Genomic DNA, 16,999 nt, shown 5'->3' on the forward strand with positions numbered 1-16,999 from the left:
CTAATAATAATTATCCTTAAAAATATTGTGTACTAAAACATATGTACATACATACATAAAAATATAAACGCCTACACGGTTTCTGGAAGATGCGTAGCTTTTTGGATTTCTCAAGTTTCTTGCTTCAGTTTCGGTCGGATTTGTGGTGTAAGCAGTTATAAAATTCTATCTGGTAAAATCTTTTTATTCCGTGGTCAAAATTTATATAATTTTAGTGCACAACTTGTATTTTGAAAACTTTATAAAATTTAGGAAAGAGCAGGATAGATCCTCGTTTGTTGAAGAGTCGCAAATTATCGACGGTCGATAGGCAACCAAAACGATGTGTGCCGTTCCCTTCGTTCTGTTTTTTTCTTTTTAAGTATCAAAGTTAAACTTTTAAACTATTTAAAAATGTTATTTTTTTTTATTGGTTTTGACTTAATTACCCAGAATGTTGCTGGATCTTTGTTGCTTAAATGATTTTTTGGCTTTTGTATATCTATGTTAATATCTTAATTTTAATAGTTGTATTACGTTATTTATGTTTTATTATTTATGTTAATGCTTTATGGCAAGGATTACCTTATCTCCATTTCGAATTGTATGTTGTGGAAATTCTTTACCATTTGGGTTTTTAAAAGTAATTTGACTTTGTTTGAAATATTATTTAGATGTATTTCAATATAATTTAAAAAATTAATCATGTACATTATACAGCAAAGAAAAGTTAAGACATATCTTTAAAAATCTAAATGCCTATTAATCATTCAAAGATTAAGTTTTTTATAATGCCCCCAAAAAATCAGACGTAAGAAATTAATAAGATTTAACATGAATGATAACGTATAGTTAAAATACCTGAAATATTAAACATAAAACATTAAACAAATTCTTAAAACGTTTTGTAACAAATGATTTATGGCAAAGGATTACATATTTAATTAGAAAACAAACAAAATGTTGCATACAAAAAATTGCCCTGTTTCTTTTTCATTCCGTTCCCAGAAAAATAAAGTGTAGATTTTTCAGCATTTTCTACTCGCCCTGCATTTGGTCACACTTAAAATACCGAAAGTGCCGTTGTTTTTTAGGGCGTTTTATCCACCTTACTTCTTTGTGGTTGTTTGCCTATCTACATTGCCATTTTGTAAATGTGAGTGTACCAAATTTCAGTAAGACAATTTAGCCATTAACCGTTCGAATTATGTTGAATTTTGTGTGCGAACTCAAAATGTAATGTTTATCTCGTCTCGCCGTCGCCTAGCCCATTGACAATTTGCAAACGCAGAAAGTAATAGCCAAAGTCTGAGCCCCCAAAAAGTTGCACTCCGTATTTAGTCCTTTGTTGATGGTGGTAATCGGTGGCACAGAAAGAAAAGAAATCCATAAACACACAGCCATAACATTCCGTAGAGGGCTGCGACGAGTATGTTCAGTATCAGCGAGCTCTGTTGCATGTTTTGCTGCCCCCCATGTCCGGGTCCCATTGCGGCCAAGTTGGCCTTCCAGCCGCCGGAACCCACATACAAATTGACTCCGGCGGATGACACCAACATCCGGTACAATCTGCAGCTATTCGATCGCGCCGAATGGCAGTACTCGGAACGGGAAAAGTCGAAAGTGGAGGCCTTCTTCACGCGCACATCGCGTGGCAACTTGATCACCTGCATCTATGTGCGTTGCAGCAAGAATGCCAAGTACACTCTGCTCTTCTCCCATGGAAACGCCGTGGATCTGGGCCAGATGAGCAGCTTTTACCTGACCCTTGGCTCCCAGATCAACTGCAACATCTTTGGCTATGACTACTCGGGCTACGGAATGAGTGGCGGCAAGCCCTCGGAAAAGAATCTATATGCGGACATAGAAGCAGCCTGGCAGGCAATGAGAACTAGGTTGGTATACCCTTTAGTTATCAATTCATAACCCTTTCTTAACCTTACTCCTTTCAAAACAGATTCAACATCAGCCCGGAGACAATCATCTTATACGGACAGAGCATTGGCACCGTGCCCACTGTGGATCTGGCATCGCGTCACGAAGTGGGAGCTGTGATACTCCACTCGCCACTCATGTCCGGCCTTAGAGTTGTCTTCAGAAAGACAAAGAGAACCTGGTTCTTCGACGCCTTCCCCAGGTAAGTTCGTTAATTCGTTAATTTGCCATTACCCACATTTGATCTTATCGGATTTTCCCCGCCAGCATTGATAAGGTGGCTAAGGTGAAGGCTCCGGTTCTGGTTATCCACGGCACCGACGATGAGGTCATTGACTTTTCCCATGGCATCGGAATCTACGAGCGGTGTCCTAAGACTGTGGAGCCGTTTTGGGTGGAGGTAATCACATACCTGTATTTAACTATTCTTGATTGATTTCCTGCTAGAGCAGGTTATTGCATACGTTATTCAGCCTTATAGTGAACACAATGATCGTTATTACCTAGAATTGTCTAGCATTGCCATTGAATTCGATTGAGCGTCTCGCATAAAGTTTTAAGCTTTTCATAAGCGTTGACAATAGCAATGAGATATCATCTTTCAAATATTAAACTTTACTTTAATGGGCTCATATCCACATAAGCTAGGATAAAAATAGGCAAAAAATTGAGAATAATTTGTGAAAAACAGTCTATGTTCAAATGAAAGTAAGCATTGATGTAAAACTATATGTTTTTTTAATGATAATAACTACTATCATAAAAAAATGAATATTTAATAGAAATATAATGGTTGTCTCTTAACAAAATAAATCAAGCACAATAACTTATTATATGCATGTTAAGATGTAAACACTGATCAATTTGCAATATTAAGCTTTACTTTGAAATAAATTTAATTATCTTGTATTTTTACAGGGTGCTGGACATAATGACGTTGAACTGCATCCGCATTATTATGAGCGACTGCGCAAGTTTCTTTCGGTGGAGCTCGTCAAATGACAATTAAAGAACAATGTCGACGGAGGCGTTAGTGACACTACATCGGGTATAATATCAAATTCAAACCCAGCCGCAGGTAGTGCGTCCCTAAGTTCAAAACAACACCCGAATCCGGCAGCTTCTGCAGCTCCTGCGGGAAGCGAAACAAGTAAAAAAAATGTGGAAGCAAATAACAAACGGAGTGAAAACGATGGTTTGTAATTAATCATAAATATTGCAATGTAATTATTTATCTAGCTCACATCAATACATTCGATTATTGCATTTTTACAAAGATTATATATACTATACATATGTAAACTAGTTGTCAGGAGTTTTGCACCAAGATCCCCATACTTACAGCATTGTGATCCTGGTCCCCCTTATTAATTTAGTAAGCTTAGGTCATATCATCAAATAATTATTAAATATTGGTATAGAAATCAAACAAATAACCACACTTTGGGTTCGAAAATGAACAATTAGCAATATACTGCAGTAATATGGTTTTTATATGTAAGGACGAAAAAATTTGAATAAAGCAATTTTTGATACTTTGAAAGTGGACCGTTTTCTATTGCTATTGCTATTTTAAACAACTTTTATTATTTGGCTTAATCGCTTTTTAGGAAGAATACTTATATATAACATTAAACTTTTTCTCTAATCGCGCCTCAGTTACTGAGTAATGTCTAATGTGTGTGTATTCGGTCTTTTTACAGGTGCATCAAATTCCAGCCAGAGTTCTACTAAAGCTCTAGAGCAGAAGTTTCTTTAGCAAAAGCAGTCGGGCTCGCATTCAAAAGCCCAACCCTTCTCACCACAGTTCTCAAACAGTGAATTATCAAGTAAATCGTGCGGAAACAGACATAACAAACAAAATAGGAAAGACGACCCACCATTAACCGATCTGAAGTCGAACGGCTTTTTTGTTTCTCGATTAAAACAGCCAAATATTGCTCCAACACTTCCAGTACTCTCTCCACATTCACCAATGAATGCTAATATATATCTAAACAGCCAGCATACCCAACTTTCCGGTCGATATCTAAATAACAAAGTGTCCCAGCAAATGGACACCACTGATGGTATAAAAAGAGTGGCATCTAACAGATCTCTAAAGGACAGTCAAAACGTCTTAACCATTTCATCAACTATAATATGCAATTGTGAGAAATCATCCCATAAATCCAATGGCTCAGATTCGGACCCAAACGAGGAAATTAAAATCAAAATTAAGGCAAATACTGGCAACAAACTGGCTGCCATTAGTAAATTAGATGCGAGTGGAAAGGATAAGAGAGCTTTGTCTCCCAGACTGACATTGCATAAAAGTGGTTTTCAACAGGCAATCATCATTTCCGACGAAAGCGAAGTCACGAAATCACCTCGATTAGTCTCCCAAAAAACGGGGCAGCTCACCAGTAATTCAGACAATCAATTTTATCGTCAGCTTACTCATAAAATTAGCAAATCGGAGCAAACTTCCCCCAACAATGTGGAGATGGACAAAGCTAACTTTCTTTATGATTCGAATAATAGGAGTACGGGCTGTTTGGTTTATCCTTCGGATCCATGGATAAAGAATTCTCACACTAAAAAACGCCTGTCACCCAAAGCTGAAAAGTATTTGAACATGCATCACAACATAGATCCTTGGGTCAAGAGACAAACTGATGGATGTCCTGTGGATGTATCACGGCCTATGAAGAAAAATATCTATCGCGAAAAATCCCTCTCTTCCATAAACAATAAACTAGTTTCGACTCGAACTGAGAAAGCAATGGGTTTAAAGCCGCAGCTAAAACATTCTAAAACAGAGCTAGACGATGATCAAGTATTTTTAAACGAGCCAGGTCTGCTTTTTGCCCCATTTTCTCCACAACATCGTAATACATCGCATAAAATTTGGTCCCTCGACCAACCAACAGTTAATGATCTGAAAGGAAACCTTCAGAGCAAGTCTGCTAGTTTTTTACCCGACAAAGTGAAGGAGACTTCCAGTCCGCTGCCGAACCATGTTAGAAAATCTGTGTATCAAAATAATAGTAACTTGCTTTGTCCCAATGACCAATCGAGATCATTGCTTCAAGTAGAAAAATTGCATTCTAGGCATAGTTCTCTATCTATTCCCGCTCAGTCTAAGGAGGAACTTCCTCTGAATATCCGTCGACTGTCTGAGCAGATTCGGGAACCGCCTTTGGAAAAGAACACTGCTATGTCTCTCAGCGATCGTAACGTTAGTAAAATTCAGCCTTCCGAGGGCATCGCGGTTGGTGAAACTCGTTTCAAGACGAACAAACTTCAAGTGAGTCGAGATGCCGCTGTGCAGAGTGCTGGTGGAAGCCACCCGGAAGACTTCAAACCTTTGAAACGTGCCCCCAAAGATTCCACAACAACTGTTAATAATATAAACCCCCCCTTTACGAGTACATATAAGCCTGACCCACTTCTAGAAACCACCTGTTAAATCCATTCGCTAGGAATTCGCCGAAAGCCGATATTAAAGTGTCTCTGCATAGCTCATTCATAATAGGTCATGAAAATATACAAAATGTAAAACCACAAAACATACATATATGTCTTATATATCAATCGAATCTATAAATATGAATAATAATAATACAAAAAAAGTAATAAAAAACTATTTTTAGTAGTACTTTAAGTTTGAAATTTTTACAGTGATTTTGCATTTATACTAAGTAACACGATATAATGCCCTGCCAACAATGGGGCTAAGTTCTAGGCTTAACTACATTCGCAAGCATATATGTGTGTAATAGTGTATTTTTTCCTCATTTTTATTGTCATTTTACATATTTGTTGTAATACATTTTATAGCAATAAAATAAAATCTTTATAAAGAGCTAAGTAAAACAATCTAATTTATTTTCTTTGGCTTCTCTGGGGGTGTTGTCTAAAACAAAGTTTGTTGAGTTTCCAATAATCATTTAGATAAACAACACTTTCCCTAACATTTGTTTACATTGCATAATCGTAAACAAAAACAGCTATTTTTGTACCCTATCACAGAGTATTTGGATTTGAAAAAGGCACAGAAACCAGCTACTGTTTTATAAAGAAAAAAGGAGATTGTAAAAGGTAGAGCACACAAATATTGTGCGTGAAAATTTTGGGGTTGCCCACGCAAATCAAGCCTCTATTAACGTTGACACCTTAATTACCCTCGATTTGCCTTTCTACCCAGCCTTTCACCAAAACAAATAAATAAATAAATTAAGCTTGTTTTGGATTAAGCCCATAGTTGGGATTAATGGATATTATCCAAAGAGTTAAAAAACCATTTATGTAATCTGGCATCCATATAAAGTCAGTATGCACAGCGAATAAGAGACAGTTGTTGATTGTCTCTTGTGAAATACATTTATACATTTACAAAAAAAATGTTAGGGCTAAGAGTGCTTTTTGCTTTAAATATAATAATATTCGGGTCTTTTCATGGAGAGTGTGCCGTAGTAAATAAAGATAAATCACTTATTGAAGCTCAATCGATTGGACGAATTGTGAACCGCATAAGTCACAAAGAAATTATACAGAGCAGCGGTTATGTGAATGATATTACCAGAGCATCAAACGTTGATCAGGCATACCCATGTCCCCATTCATCTGATATAGCTAAAATAAATAGTTTTCAAGAACCTAAAATCAATGAAAACCCATCAGTTACGAATTTCGCCAGCTCGTATATAAACAGTCAATCAACGCATCATTCTACTGATTTTCAATTGCAAATTCAGAGCTCACGACCAGCTCAGCACATTCATTACCATTATATTGTGCCCAATACTCCTGCAAAGCCGATAATAAATTATGTATCTCATTCCGATGCCAACGCCTACAATGTAAATTCGGAAAACAAACACTATTCCTCTGTTGTTCCACCACAACCATCACATATCAATGAATATAATCTACACTCTACTAATCGAGTTGAAGAACCCCAAGTTAACCCATTATACTCAACTGTGGACAATAGTGGATACCTTTACGATTCCCCAGATGAGCACCAGGGTCAAGCTTCTGAAAGCACATCGGTTTACGAATCGTTAAGAGATCCGGATTCGGGCCAAGTCTCAAAAGAACAACCTCAAGAACAACAGGAGGCTATACTGAAAACAAACATTCCAGAAGTACCCCAAATTCCTCAAATGCAAGTAGCCAATAACACAAAAAAAACGGAGGTGTACTTTATTAAATACTACGACGATAAAGATACTACAACAACAAGTTCTCCTGATTTACCGAAATTAAATGATACTCTAAATGAGTTTTCTGACGGCAGTGGCTTAATAGATATAAGGGCAGGCGTGGAAGAAATTCTGGATAGCCAAATAGAGGATACCATGCCCTATAACGAACATTCAGCATACAATGTTCCGCTCAACTAACAAACTTAACTTAAGAATGTAAATTATTCAAATAAAAAAAAATAAAAATAAGTTATAAAGGTTTAGAGTTTCGAAATTATTATAGTATTTATTTTTGCTTATTAGTTGAAAATTTGAAAAAAGAACTGGTTACAATGGTTCCGCTGAATTAACACACAGTTAAAATTCACAATTTAAGAATTAAGAATGTTATTTTAATTTAATTGAAATTAACTTTAATTATTGAGATGTTTGCGTTTCTTATTAATTATAGTATTTCTAGTTCCTTCTTAGTTGAAAGTTTGACAAAGGAAACCTCCAACCGGGTTCCAATGGTTCCGCAGAATTAACATTAAGAATTAAGAAAGTTAAAACAAAATTATGGAGATATTTAAATTTCTTCTTCCTTCTTATTCGCTTTTAACTGCTCCTGTTGTGCTGAAAGTTTGACAAAGGAATTCTCCAGCATGTTCCAACGGTCGACGTTTATACAAGGTACATTTAAGGGGGGAACCGCTGAAAGATCTCCTGCCTTATGGACCTCCGTTTTATCAGCATATATCTTAGAGAATTCATCTGAGTAGATATATTGAGGTTGTGGAAGTCTTCTTACTTCGTTCTGAGCAAAAATTTCGTAATTATAAATAGTAATTATTTGAATATGAACAAATACCTGTTCTGAGACTCCCAAGAACTGAGTTAATGGATGATAGCTCATAAATTCATAAGTGGAATTAACAGTTGGTAGAAAGAAACCTTTCACACAGTATTGATAGTTGTCTGGTATGTCGATTACACCACCAACTGGTGAACTCATTGTTCTATAAACTATTTGCGAGTTCTTAAGACTATCCACTGTATCTTCGGCAGCTATGACATCCATACTAATTTCCCTACTTTGCTCAACATTTTGCGGTGGATCTGAAGCCTGGCTCATCTGAAAAATACAATTTGAGTAGTTTAAACAGGGCTTTAAAAATACATTGTACTCACCATTTTATTTAATGAAGTTTTGCTTTCCTCTAGTACTTCTAAAATAAACAAATGACTCTCCTCGTCATCTGATTTGTCATCTTTGAATAAGCCATTTTCGTGGAGTGGTGCAAAGGCGAGAACTAAATCGTTGTGCAGTTTTTGATCCTGGCCACCATGAAGTCGACATTGTATACTTGAATCGTTTGACTTCAAAAGGCAATATAAATAAAATAGTATTTTAGTACAAACTTTATATTTACTTCACAGCTGCACTCAAGTTCATCCTCAGACTTGGAATTCCAATCGGAGGTGGCATCGATAATGTCCTTAGCCTTTGGCCGGAAAAACGTACACCAACATGCAAAGGGATATATAACAAAAAAGAAACAATTTATTAAAAATGTTCTTGCTCCAGAAGTGCATTCATATGCTCTTCCAGGTTGCACAGTGTCGAAACCACATCGACCTATTGTTTGAGAACAGATTCCCAGAATAGCTTTTAAAAGACCTGTGAAAGAGGGCATAAGTTATGATACAATATATTGTATTCGATGATCATTTTACCCAACAAAAATAGTAAAATCAAAATGAGCAAAGCAATGGCCAAAATTTGGCAAGTAAGATTGCATGTTTCGTTGTCGTCGTTGCGTTCGTTCGAAATATCCTTGATGCACACATCCTTTTTTTCATTACCCGGAGGACAATTGTAAATTAAGCCAGCTTCTTTTTCCGACTTAGGGTCCATTCTTTCACAAACATTATAGTTAATGAAAGTCTCCAATTTTTCAATGCAGTGGCATCGGCAGCGCCAAACACAAAAGCACCTTGAGTGGCATTTAATGTCCATTGATCTCTTTGCAATAACTCCAACTTTTGGGTCATTTCGTTTTGGTATATTGACATCCATTTCGTCAAAGTCTTTGAAAGAATTGGCTTTAACAACCACTTTAAATATAAAAAAAAAATTAAAGTAAAATTTTTTAAGTCTATTTTTAAACTTACCATCACAACTAAATTTATGGTTTTTCCTCGAGCCTGTTATTAAAGGCAATAAAAAGGTGACTGTTTGACCAATATCGGGCTGCAATAGTTTGTTGGCACTGGTTTTAATTGAGGCACTTTTTGATATTTCACAGTTGGAAACAAATATGGAAAATTCCTGTGCCTCAAGTCCTTTGTTAATAACATCGATCGAAATTTGAAGCGCATCTTTTGTGGTTGCGTCGGTAACAATTCGTGATATTTTAACTATATGTTTATTTCGGATAACAAGGGCATTTTCTCGAAAGGGAATCTTAACCTTAATACTGAATTCTAAGTTAGAAAAATTAGTTCTTAAGTGAAAACTAGTTTTAAATTGACTTAATTATATATTGAATCAATACCTGGAACTTTTTCCTCCCGAATATTTAGGCAAAGATGTTTGTCTTTATGTGGACAATTCTCTAAGGCATTCATGGAAACTGGAAAATATCCCAAGCCATCTAAAACCGATTTTTTTCCACCCTTTTCCATGTTTAAATTAACAGAGTTCTTTATTTCACGAACCGATACGTCCTTATTCGAAGTATCAATTAGAAAACTATTAACTATGTTGTTTTGCAATTCCTTTAAAGTATTCAAATGTCTCTTTTTAGTGAAATCATTTGTTCTAGGAATAACAAGTTTTTGATTTGTAAAGCTCGAAGATTTTTCCAAGCGAATCATATCGACATGGGAGGTAAATACAGCAGAGAAATCCTTATTTGCATAAATTCCTGACATACTATCAAGCCTAAAATAAAATTTACAAACTAGTTGATTGAGTTAATAATCATTCCTGATGCCACATAATTACGTTATTATTGGAACAACCCTCCACCAAGTGTTGTGGCGCCTTCTAAAAACACGTAGTTTAGTTGTTAAAAACGGCAGAGGATTCTTCATATTAAAAACTGTATAGTTTAAGTCGTCCTTTGTGCTAAGAGTATTAGTAATAACAAATATATTATAAAATGTTTGGTATACTACTGAATTTACCTATTGTTTAGGGCTCTAGATGACTTAGATGATTCGCAATTACATACGCTGGGATTAGTTAAACAACCACACGATTGAGATTCGTAATTTCCTTCGTTACATTTATTGGTTCCCTTACACTTTTCGCATGGTATCATATAATCCTGTTCGTTTAGAGTTTTTAACGATTTAATTTCAGATTGCAGGCCACCAGGCAAAGATTTTCCCCCAGGCTTTTTATTTTTACCTCCGCAAGTATCGCATGGAACAATTTCATCAAATTTTAATACATCATCCTCTATTTTACTCTCAGGTCTTTTTGGCTCTTGCAAAACACTGCTATACATTGTTCGAGGCTTTTCATCCTTCTTTTTACTTTTTCCACCACAAGTATCGCATGGAATTTCCCCATTGTCATCTATCTTTTTTACTTGTAACATTTTTAAAGAATTAAGATCGTTTTCAAAGGGTTCTTCATCAAGATTTTTAATATCTTGCATTTCGATCTTACTTCGTTTAATCCGCTTTACCTTTCTTGATCTTGAATGGGGCAAAGATCTATAATAATTGGTTTTTGGGTAAGTTGAAAACGGTTTTATTATAGGTTTGGAACCGAAATCGGAATATTTTTGGTTTGCGAAATCGTTTACTTTAGATAGACTTCCAAGTTCATATGGCTCTTCTGTTTTAAAATTTATGTAATTTGTATCCATTCCATGTGAGTAACCATTTACATCTGGCATAAAATACTTGGAATTCAAATCAATATTATCTATAATTTACATATATATTAACGATACTTTGAAATATTGAATTTTAAACTTACTTGACAGTTTTTGTTTCATATGGTGGTTTACAATGGAATCAAGGTTATCGTCTGCAGTGTTTGTTTGGGCCCACAAAAAGTCATCAACATTGCTTACAGGTAAACTTGAATATTCATATTTTCTTTCAAGTGGAAATTCATAGCTGTACATATTCTTTGAATCCAGTTTTTCTTTATCACTTACGAAATCATTTACTGTGAATAAACTATGGCCAAGATTATTTGGCTTTACCGCCTTAAAATTAAAATCATTTTTATATATTTCATTGGAAAATTCATTAAAATCGGAAAGACTATGGGTTGAGGCCGGAAACCCTTTTTTCATATTTACTTTGGAAGGTGGAAAATCATTGACACTGGACAGATCATTTACTGGTGCCCTTGAATTAAAGTTATCCTTTTTACTTTTCTGTGCATATTCAAAAGGCTCTGATAGGCTTTTAAATTTATTTTTTTTATTGTCCCTTTCATAATTATAAACATTCATTAAAGGCTTAGTTTTAAAGTGCTTACTTGTTTGAAAAAAATCATTTGCATTGAAAAGATCACTGTTAGATGACTTTAAGTAATTTTTTTCATTTTTCCTTCCAAGTGGAAAATCATATCCAATTGATTTACCATTCGCAAGTGTCATATGATTGTTTATATCATTTTCTTCCTTTTCAACTGGAAAATGTTTTTTTTTTAAGTGCTCATATTCATTTTCATGTGATAAGTCATTTAAATCGCAGAGACTATTAGAAGATAACTTGTAATGAAAATCTTCGTTATCTTTGTCATATTGAAAATCATTCTCATTAAACACACTTTTATCAGGTTCTTTAAAATCATGTTCAATTTTTTCGGGAATATGTTTCCGTTTCTCAGCCTGTGCCATTTGTTTATATCTAGTTAAGTTGTTATTATTATTTGTAATATTCGATCTTTACAAAAAAAGTGCAACTTACAAAAGAAAATCAGGTATCGATTCAAAATCTGAAATTTCCATAGTTTTATGTAGTTCGTTAGGCCTTTCTTCAATATGTTGTTGCTTATGGTTTTTTAAATCCTGAAATATACATTAGAACCAACTTTAAAGTTTATAAATAAATAAATTCTTAAATGTACCTTATTTGAAAATTGTATATCACTGTCGTCTAAGGCGTTTTCCCTAAGATCGTTTTCAATTTGATTACTCTTCGACCGATCTTCAATTTTCTTATCCTGATTATTTCTTTGATCCGACTTTATTTGGTTTTCCTGGCCATCATAATCGTAACTCCCTATATCTTTATTGAAATGCATAAACTGAGTAGGAGTTTCCAAGCGGTCTGCAACAAAAAACATTTACACAACGTAATAAAATATTTAAAAAATATATTTACTTTTTTCATTTGTTGGATCCATAACTTGAACTAGTCCCAGACTTGAAATGTCCTTTGGAGGTTGATCATTATATTGTTTATCGCCTTGTCTTGGCCCAGCTTGCCTTTCATTAGTAAGAAAGTGTGAAACTATTGATTTTCCCCTGGCATAGCCTGGTAGGTAATTTCTTTTCGCTAGAAAACAATTTAAATTATTTTTTATAATGAAAGCAATACCACAAAGTGACTCACATCTTGATGTATTTCCAATTTCGATACTTGGTTCAAGTTGGCGTTCATCGGGCTTACAAGATGGGGAATCCTTAATATTATTAAATTCTTCTAAGGGCTTCTTTTCGATTTCATCATGTTTTATTGTCTACGGTTATGGTAATAGATTAGTCCTTTAAAACTCGAGAAATTTCAAAATTTACTAACTTTTAAAAACTGAAGGGGGTACATAACAACTGGCTCTCCCCTGCTGACCACTATTAAATATGGAGACATTATTTTAGAAATCGTTCCTTTCGATGGCTCATATACTTTATCGACTACCCAAAACTTATCTGTTTTATCCATGTCAAAACTTGGATTCATATGAAGATTAATAATTAACTGCGTCTCGCATGATTTATTTGAGCTATTTTTAGGACATTTGATTAGAATCGCATTCATATTATCGGGCATGCTTGACTCGGTATCACTTGTGGCCAAATCAATCAATAGATTCACAATCCCATACATTAAAGTAATAGCTGTTTGCTTTTGCATTTTATTTATTGAATTTATTACTTTTGTTTTGATAAGTATTCAGCAGGCAAACTTGATTAGATTCGATTGGTTCCAAATAGATGTAGTCTTTTGTTTCAAATATAAACCAACAATTTATTAACAGTATATTTATTTAAAATATACATTTTACATCTCAAATAAAAACAATACTAGTAGGTAAGTCTCTAAAGCTACAATATAGTAATCTGAATCGGATTGCAGACAAAGTAAATTTTTGAGGGTGACGATCAAATAATATTTAAAGCACATTGCAGGTTTTTTGTATATTGATCATGGATCCCGATGGACATTTGAAAACTTCAGTCGCACTGCCACCTTGGGCAACGAGCCAACCCAATCTGAATAAAATGGAATGTGATTAGAATACATTATATGTTTGTTTTATATAGTGAACTTACATGTTATCAAACTCGGGAGCGTTTGTATCGATGCCCAGATAATTCGATTCAGCACATAGCTCCTGGGCGGAAACTAAAAAGAAGATTTGGGTCGGCGTTAAATTGAGGCCTGGTAGTCTGGCCATTCCTTTAATGGGACCAGTTAACGAAAGCATTGAGTGGTATGAAATCTGCATTCCTCCAGAATGTATCAGTATATCCATTCGGCTATAGTTCGAGAATATATTTACAGAATGTGGCACACAACGCATTGCCTTTTCGTCAAACGATTTTGTGATCGAACGCAAAATCTCTTTGGCAATGGAAACACCAACAGAGGCATAATGCAAATATGGAGGCAATACAGTGTTGAAATACGGTATGAGTATGACAGATAATGGGACAACTGCAAGTATTTACGGAAATATTATAGTTTACAGTGCACTTGTACAAGAAAGTTATACAGACCGATTGAGTGGCTCAGCGTATCATAAAATATGGTTGACACAATGGGGTAGGCCCAACTGTAATGGGAAATAGCTTAAAAACTATAATTTCGTAGTAAAAATTACGCATACGCATCGTGGGATCCTCCATTCAAGCTTATATCGTTTGCTTCCAGTTTGTTCTTTTTGTATATCTCTAGAATGTTCTGAAACCAGCATTCTGAAGTTATGTCCAAAGTTTGAAGAGTCTTCAATAGGTCCGTGGTGTTTGAGAATCCTTCCCAAGTCTGTGACTGGATCTTCAATGCTGATAGTTTAACTAGAGCAGCTCCTTTCAATGAAGGCGCCCTTTTTAAATGTGCTTTAAGAGATTTAAATATAATCTCCGCCTAAAATATTTAATTATTTAAATGATTATGGATCATTGCATATCATAGCGTATTTACTCTTTTAGTTGTGTCCTTTAAATCTTCGGAGGAGTGTTGAGCAATATATAAGGACGATGATAGTTCAGGTAATGCCCACATAGTTGATCGTGTGCAAACCTCGGGACTTGGATAGTCCCTGGGCAATATTTCTAAAGCGCTCAGCAAAAGCAGTGAATTGTGTGCCACTCTAGTTGGGTACTTTGTAAGAAAATATTCTAAGGCTTTTAGATAATCACTATTCCTAACAACGATGGGTCCGCTCCAGTTCTGTGGGATCAACAATGTCCAATTTAGCTAGAAAAAACAGATAATATTAGTGACCGGCAACAGATATTCCCAAAAAACTTACAACTGGGTACAAGTCTTGTAGACTGGACACATTATATAAAACAGTACTATCCCAAAATCCTCGGCGAGAGTGCTCCACTTGTAGCTGAAATATATGAGCTTTTGTAACTTTATAATCTTTAAAAATAATTATATAAAACATACCTTGTTTAGGTCCTTTATAAATTCAAAAATAGTATCCTTCTCGGATAATCTTTGAGCGTATGACACAAAATGTGGTAGAAAATTTTCGATTAAATCGGCCAACAGTTTTGGTAGCCCTTGTCGAATACGACTGGGCGGTGCTTTGGGGCTCATCCAACGTATTTTACGCTAAATATAATATTTTTAATTAAATTTACCCTTATTCAATAAGTTAGTTATACCTCAAGAATAGTTGACGATGTGCTAGGTCCACTGATAATGAGTAGAATGTGCGGCCTTCTTCCATAGCTTAGATCATAATATAAGTCTACTAACGGGCTTGGGCCGAGATCATAGACCTTGGCTATCAAAGGGGCTATACTCGAGGGTCCGACGGAGCCAACAGGTAGATATCCGCCCAAGGAATCGAATATCCTGTGCATTACAGTTGAGTTAGTTGTTTGCTGCAGGCAGCTTTCGAACAAATTGTGCAATATATTAAAGCTGTCGTTCATTATCTTGTTCTGAAAAAGATCTGTGAAAAGAAGGTTTTTAGAAAACATAAATAGAAGATATTAAAAGTTAAGTAAACTAGAAAGTTTTGATAGAATAAATGAAAATGTCAATACAAAATAAAGTTAAATTGAAATTCAACTTGATGGTATATAAGTTTTTGGAATAGGAAATCTTACACAGCATTTGTGAATCGACGCTTTTCTGTGAATTTCCCATTTCAATGAGGTTTGTTATATTTTTATTTCGCGTGTTGCGCCAACAACTGAACTTCTTGAACTCTGTGCACGGATCTTTGTTCCAGTTGAGTCTGGCTTGAATGCTGGAGGCCACAGCTTCGCAAATGGGATCTGTGCATTCCGGAGGTGTTGAGACGGCGGGCGAGCACCGATCTCCGTCCATGTAACAATCTCTGGGGAGCGGTGATGGTGCCGTGCTTATCAGGAATAAAATGGGCGATGCCACCAGCAATGTGGTCACCAATAATGTGGCCGAGGTAATGGCCATTTTGTGCACCGCTGCCGAAGTTCGCAGCCAAATGCATGGTGCGCAGCATATCCATCCAATAATACTGTTCTGTAATCGAATGTAATGTTGAGTGCATTAAAATATTATTTATAATTATATTTTTTGAATTGTAACTTGAAATGATTAATTACTTTTGTGAAGTTCTAAATTTAAATAAAATGTTATACATAAATATATGAACTGTAACTTAAAATTATCAAAAAATACTTGTAAGGATCTGAACATAATGGTAAGGAATAAATGTATTGCTCATACGCAGTGTGGACTATCAATTTAGTACTATAAATAGTAATGTAGATTTTGAAATACATTGGTTTTAAAAGGTTTTGTTCTTCACCTTAAACTATAAGTCTAAATGTAAGTGATTGAATTAGAAAATAAGAATTAGAGTGGACTACTTACCTTATTATATCGGGTATTGAAATTTTCGATGTTAGAGCTGTCTATCATTTCGATTTCATCGGATTTGCCCATTTGTTTGGAACCAACGGGCGTTTTGAAGGACAACTGTTTATGGAGCAGAGAGGCGCTACTTCCGCCGGATGGATTGGCGGTCGTAATAAGATTTCGACCATGACCGTTGTTGCTCAAGCCGGCAACGCCATTCTTTCGGAAAACATTACGTGCACTGGAATCAGCTGTCATTGTTTGGATTTGTTTCTGAAAATTGTATTACTTTCTTCTTCGAACTCTTTCATGGGCATATGTATTTATGCATGTATATTCGTACTGCGGGTGTTTGGGGATTTATGATAAGCACTGCAGAAAGTTCAAAACTATAATTATTTATTGAGGGAGAATTAATCAATACCATTATTGGTTGCTCACCGCACATTTATCGCCAGAGATCTATTTACACATATGAGCTGTAGGCTCAATCAAAACACTGATGGGTTTATAGAGACCATAAACCAAGATAATTTTTATTTTTTTTTTAAACTTTACATTTACTTAACAAGTAATTCACTTTGCTGCCTAATAAGGAAATAAAATGACCACTGGCAACACTCGTTTCGTTC

The 16,999-nt window shown here is 35.2% G+C and overlaps 6 protein-coding genes across 10 annotated transcripts; 3 read left to right on the top strand and 3 right to left on the bottom strand.

The window, feature by feature from the left end:
• Window positions 1-1,044: 1,044 nt before the first annotated feature.
• Window positions 1,045-2,951, top strand: LOC128262592 (alpha/beta hydrolase domain-containing protein 17B). Of its 2 annotated transcripts, XM_052996946.1 has the most exons (5): window positions 1,045-1,135; window positions 1,247-1,874; window positions 1,937-2,116; window positions 2,182-2,314; window positions 2,833-2,951. In XM_052996946.1, exons 2-5 carry the CDS (start codon window positions 1,411-1,413, stop codon window positions 2,914-2,916), a joined length of 861 nt encoding a protein of 286 aa, XP_052852906.1. In that variant the 5' UTR covers window positions 1,045-1,135; window positions 1,247-1,410; the 3' UTR covers window positions 2,917-2,951. The 2 variants fall into 2 exon arrangements, with proteins under 2 accessions (XP_052852906.1, XP_052852898.1); XM_052996938.1 differs by having other exon boundaries at window positions 1,074-1,874.
• Window positions 2,952-2,969: 18 nt separating this feature from the next.
• Window positions 2,970-5,775, top strand: LOC128262577 (uncharacterized). Its single transcript, XM_052996919.1, has 2 exons — window positions 2,970-3,109; window positions 3,618-5,775. Exon 2 carries the CDS (start codon window positions 3,890-3,892, stop codon window positions 5,363-5,365), a length of 1,476 nt encoding a protein of 491 aa, XP_052852879.1. The 5' UTR covers window positions 2,970-3,109; window positions 3,618-3,889; the 3' UTR covers window positions 5,366-5,775.
• A 122-nt stretch (window positions 5,776-5,897) lies between these two features.
• Window positions 5,898-7,304, top strand: LOC128262586 (uncharacterized). Its single transcript, XM_052996926.1, has one exon. It carries the CDS (start codon window positions 6,300-6,302, stop codon window positions 7,302-7,304), a length of 1,005 nt encoding a protein of 334 aa, XP_052852886.1. The 5' UTR covers window positions 5,898-6,299.
• A 198-nt stretch (window positions 7,305-7,502) lies between these two features.
• LOC128257121 (uncharacterized) lies at window positions 7,503-10,089 on the bottom strand. Its single transcript, XM_052987959.1, has 7 exons — window positions 9,644-10,089; window positions 9,261-9,572; window positions 8,823-9,203; window positions 8,519-8,766; window positions 8,277-8,465; window positions 7,957-8,220; window positions 7,503-7,902 (listed from the first exon to the last, which is right to left on the bottom strand). The coding sequence occupies exons 1-7, from the start codon at window positions 10,020-10,022 to the stop codon at window positions 7,675-7,677; spliced, it is 2,001 nt and encodes a 666-aa protein (XP_052843919.1). The 5' UTR covers window positions 10,023-10,089; the 3' UTR covers window positions 7,503-7,674.
• Window positions 9,973-13,222, bottom strand: LOC128257111 (protein PFF0380w-like). Its single transcript, XM_052987949.1, has 8 exons — window positions 12,864-13,222; window positions 12,678-12,804; window positions 12,447-12,620; window positions 12,190-12,392; window positions 12,030-12,130; window positions 11,083-11,969; window positions 10,278-11,028; window positions 9,973-10,218 (listed from the first exon to the last, which is right to left on the bottom strand). Exons 1-8 carry the CDS (start codon window positions 13,194-13,196, stop codon window positions 10,092-10,094), a joined length of 2,703 nt encoding a protein of 900 aa, XP_052843909.1. The 5' UTR covers window positions 13,197-13,222; the 3' UTR covers window positions 9,973-10,091.
• A 62-nt stretch (window positions 13,223-13,284) lies between these two features.
• Window positions 13,285-16,980, bottom strand: LOC128266528 (neprilysin-2). Of its 4 annotated transcripts, none has more exons than XM_053003105.1 (11): window positions 16,809-16,980; window positions 16,383-16,739; window positions 15,632-16,028; window positions 15,182-15,474; window positions 14,961-15,128; window positions 14,818-14,901; window positions 14,487-14,762; window positions 14,173-14,429; window positions 14,063-14,118; window positions 13,616-14,000; window positions 13,285-13,555 (listed from the first exon to the last, which is right to left on the bottom strand). In XM_053003105.1, exons 2-11 carry the CDS (start codon window positions 16,623-16,625, stop codon window positions 13,456-13,458), a joined length of 2,259 nt encoding a protein of 752 aa, XP_052859065.1. In that variant the 5' UTR covers window positions 16,626-16,739; window positions 16,809-16,980; the 3' UTR covers window positions 13,285-13,455. The 4 variants fall into 4 exon arrangements, with proteins under 4 accessions (XP_052859065.1, XP_052859066.1, XP_052859067.1 ...); XM_053003106.1 differs by having other exon boundaries at window positions 16,383-16,756; XM_053003107.1 differs by having other exon boundaries at window positions 16,792-16,980.
• Between the last annotated feature and the right edge of the window lie 19 nt (window positions 16,981-16,999).

This window comes from Drosophila gunungcola, chromosome 3R (genome assembly GCF_025200985.1).
Source record: "Drosophila gunungcola strain Sukarami chromosome 3R, Dgunungcola_SK_2, whole genome shotgun sequence".
Lineage (NCBI taxonomy): Eukaryota > Metazoa > Arthropoda > Insecta > Diptera > Drosophilidae > Drosophila > Drosophila gunungcola.

Coding starts and splice junctions, on each gene's coding strand:
- LOC128257111 (XM_052987949.1), bottom strand. CDS start 13,196: ATGCAAAAGCAAACAGCTATTACTTTAATGTATGGGATTGTGAATCTA. Junction 12,621..12,677: donor AATTGGAAATACATCAAGAT/GTGAGTCACTTT, acceptor ATTGTTTTCTAG/CGAAAAGAAATTACCTACCA. Junction 12,131..12,189: donor ATATACAATTTTCAAATAAG/GTACATTTAAGA, acceptor TGTATATTTCAG/GATTTAAAAAACCATAAGCA.
- LOC128262586 (XM_052996926.1), top strand. CDS start 6,300: ATGTTAGGGCTAAGAGTGCTTTTTGCTTTAAATATAATAATATTCGGG.
- LOC128266528 (XM_053003105.1), bottom strand. CDS start 16,625: ATGACAGCTGATTCCAGTGCACGTAATGTTTTCCGAAAGAATGGCGTT. Junction 14,430..14,486: donor TAAAGGACACAACTAAAAGA/GTAAATACGCTA, acceptor TAAATATTTTAG/GCGGAGATTATATTTAAATC. Junction 14,001..14,062: donor TACGCTGAGCCACTCAATCG/GTCTGTATAACT, acceptor AAATACTTGCAG/TTGTCCCATTATCTGTCATA.
- LOC128262592 (XM_052996946.1), top strand. CDS start 1,411: ATGTTCAGTATCAGCGAGCTCTGTTGCATGTTTTGCTGCCCCCCATGT. Junction 2,117..2,181: donor TTCTTCGACGCCTTCCCCAG/GTAAGTTCGTTA, acceptor TTTCCCCGCCAG/CATTGATAAGGTGGCTAAGG. Junction 2,315..2,832: donor TGGAGCCGTTTTGGGTGGAG/GTAATCACATAC, acceptor GTATTTTTACAG/GGTGCTGGACATAATGACGT.
- LOC128257121 (XM_052987959.1), bottom strand. CDS start 10,022: ATGTCAGGAATTTATGCAAATAAGGATTTCTCTGCTGTATTTACCTCC. Junction 8,466..8,518: donor AACTTGAGTGCAGCTGTGAA/GTAAATATAAAG, acceptor TGCCTTTTGAAG/TCAAACGATTCAAGTATACA. Junction 7,903..7,956: donor TCTTGGGAGTCTCAGAACAG/GTATTTGTTCAT, acceptor ATTTTTGCTCAG/AACGAAGTAAGAAGACTTCC.
- LOC128262577 (XM_052996919.1), top strand. CDS start 3,890: ATGAATGCTAATATATATCTAAACAGCCAGCATACCCAACTTTCCGGT.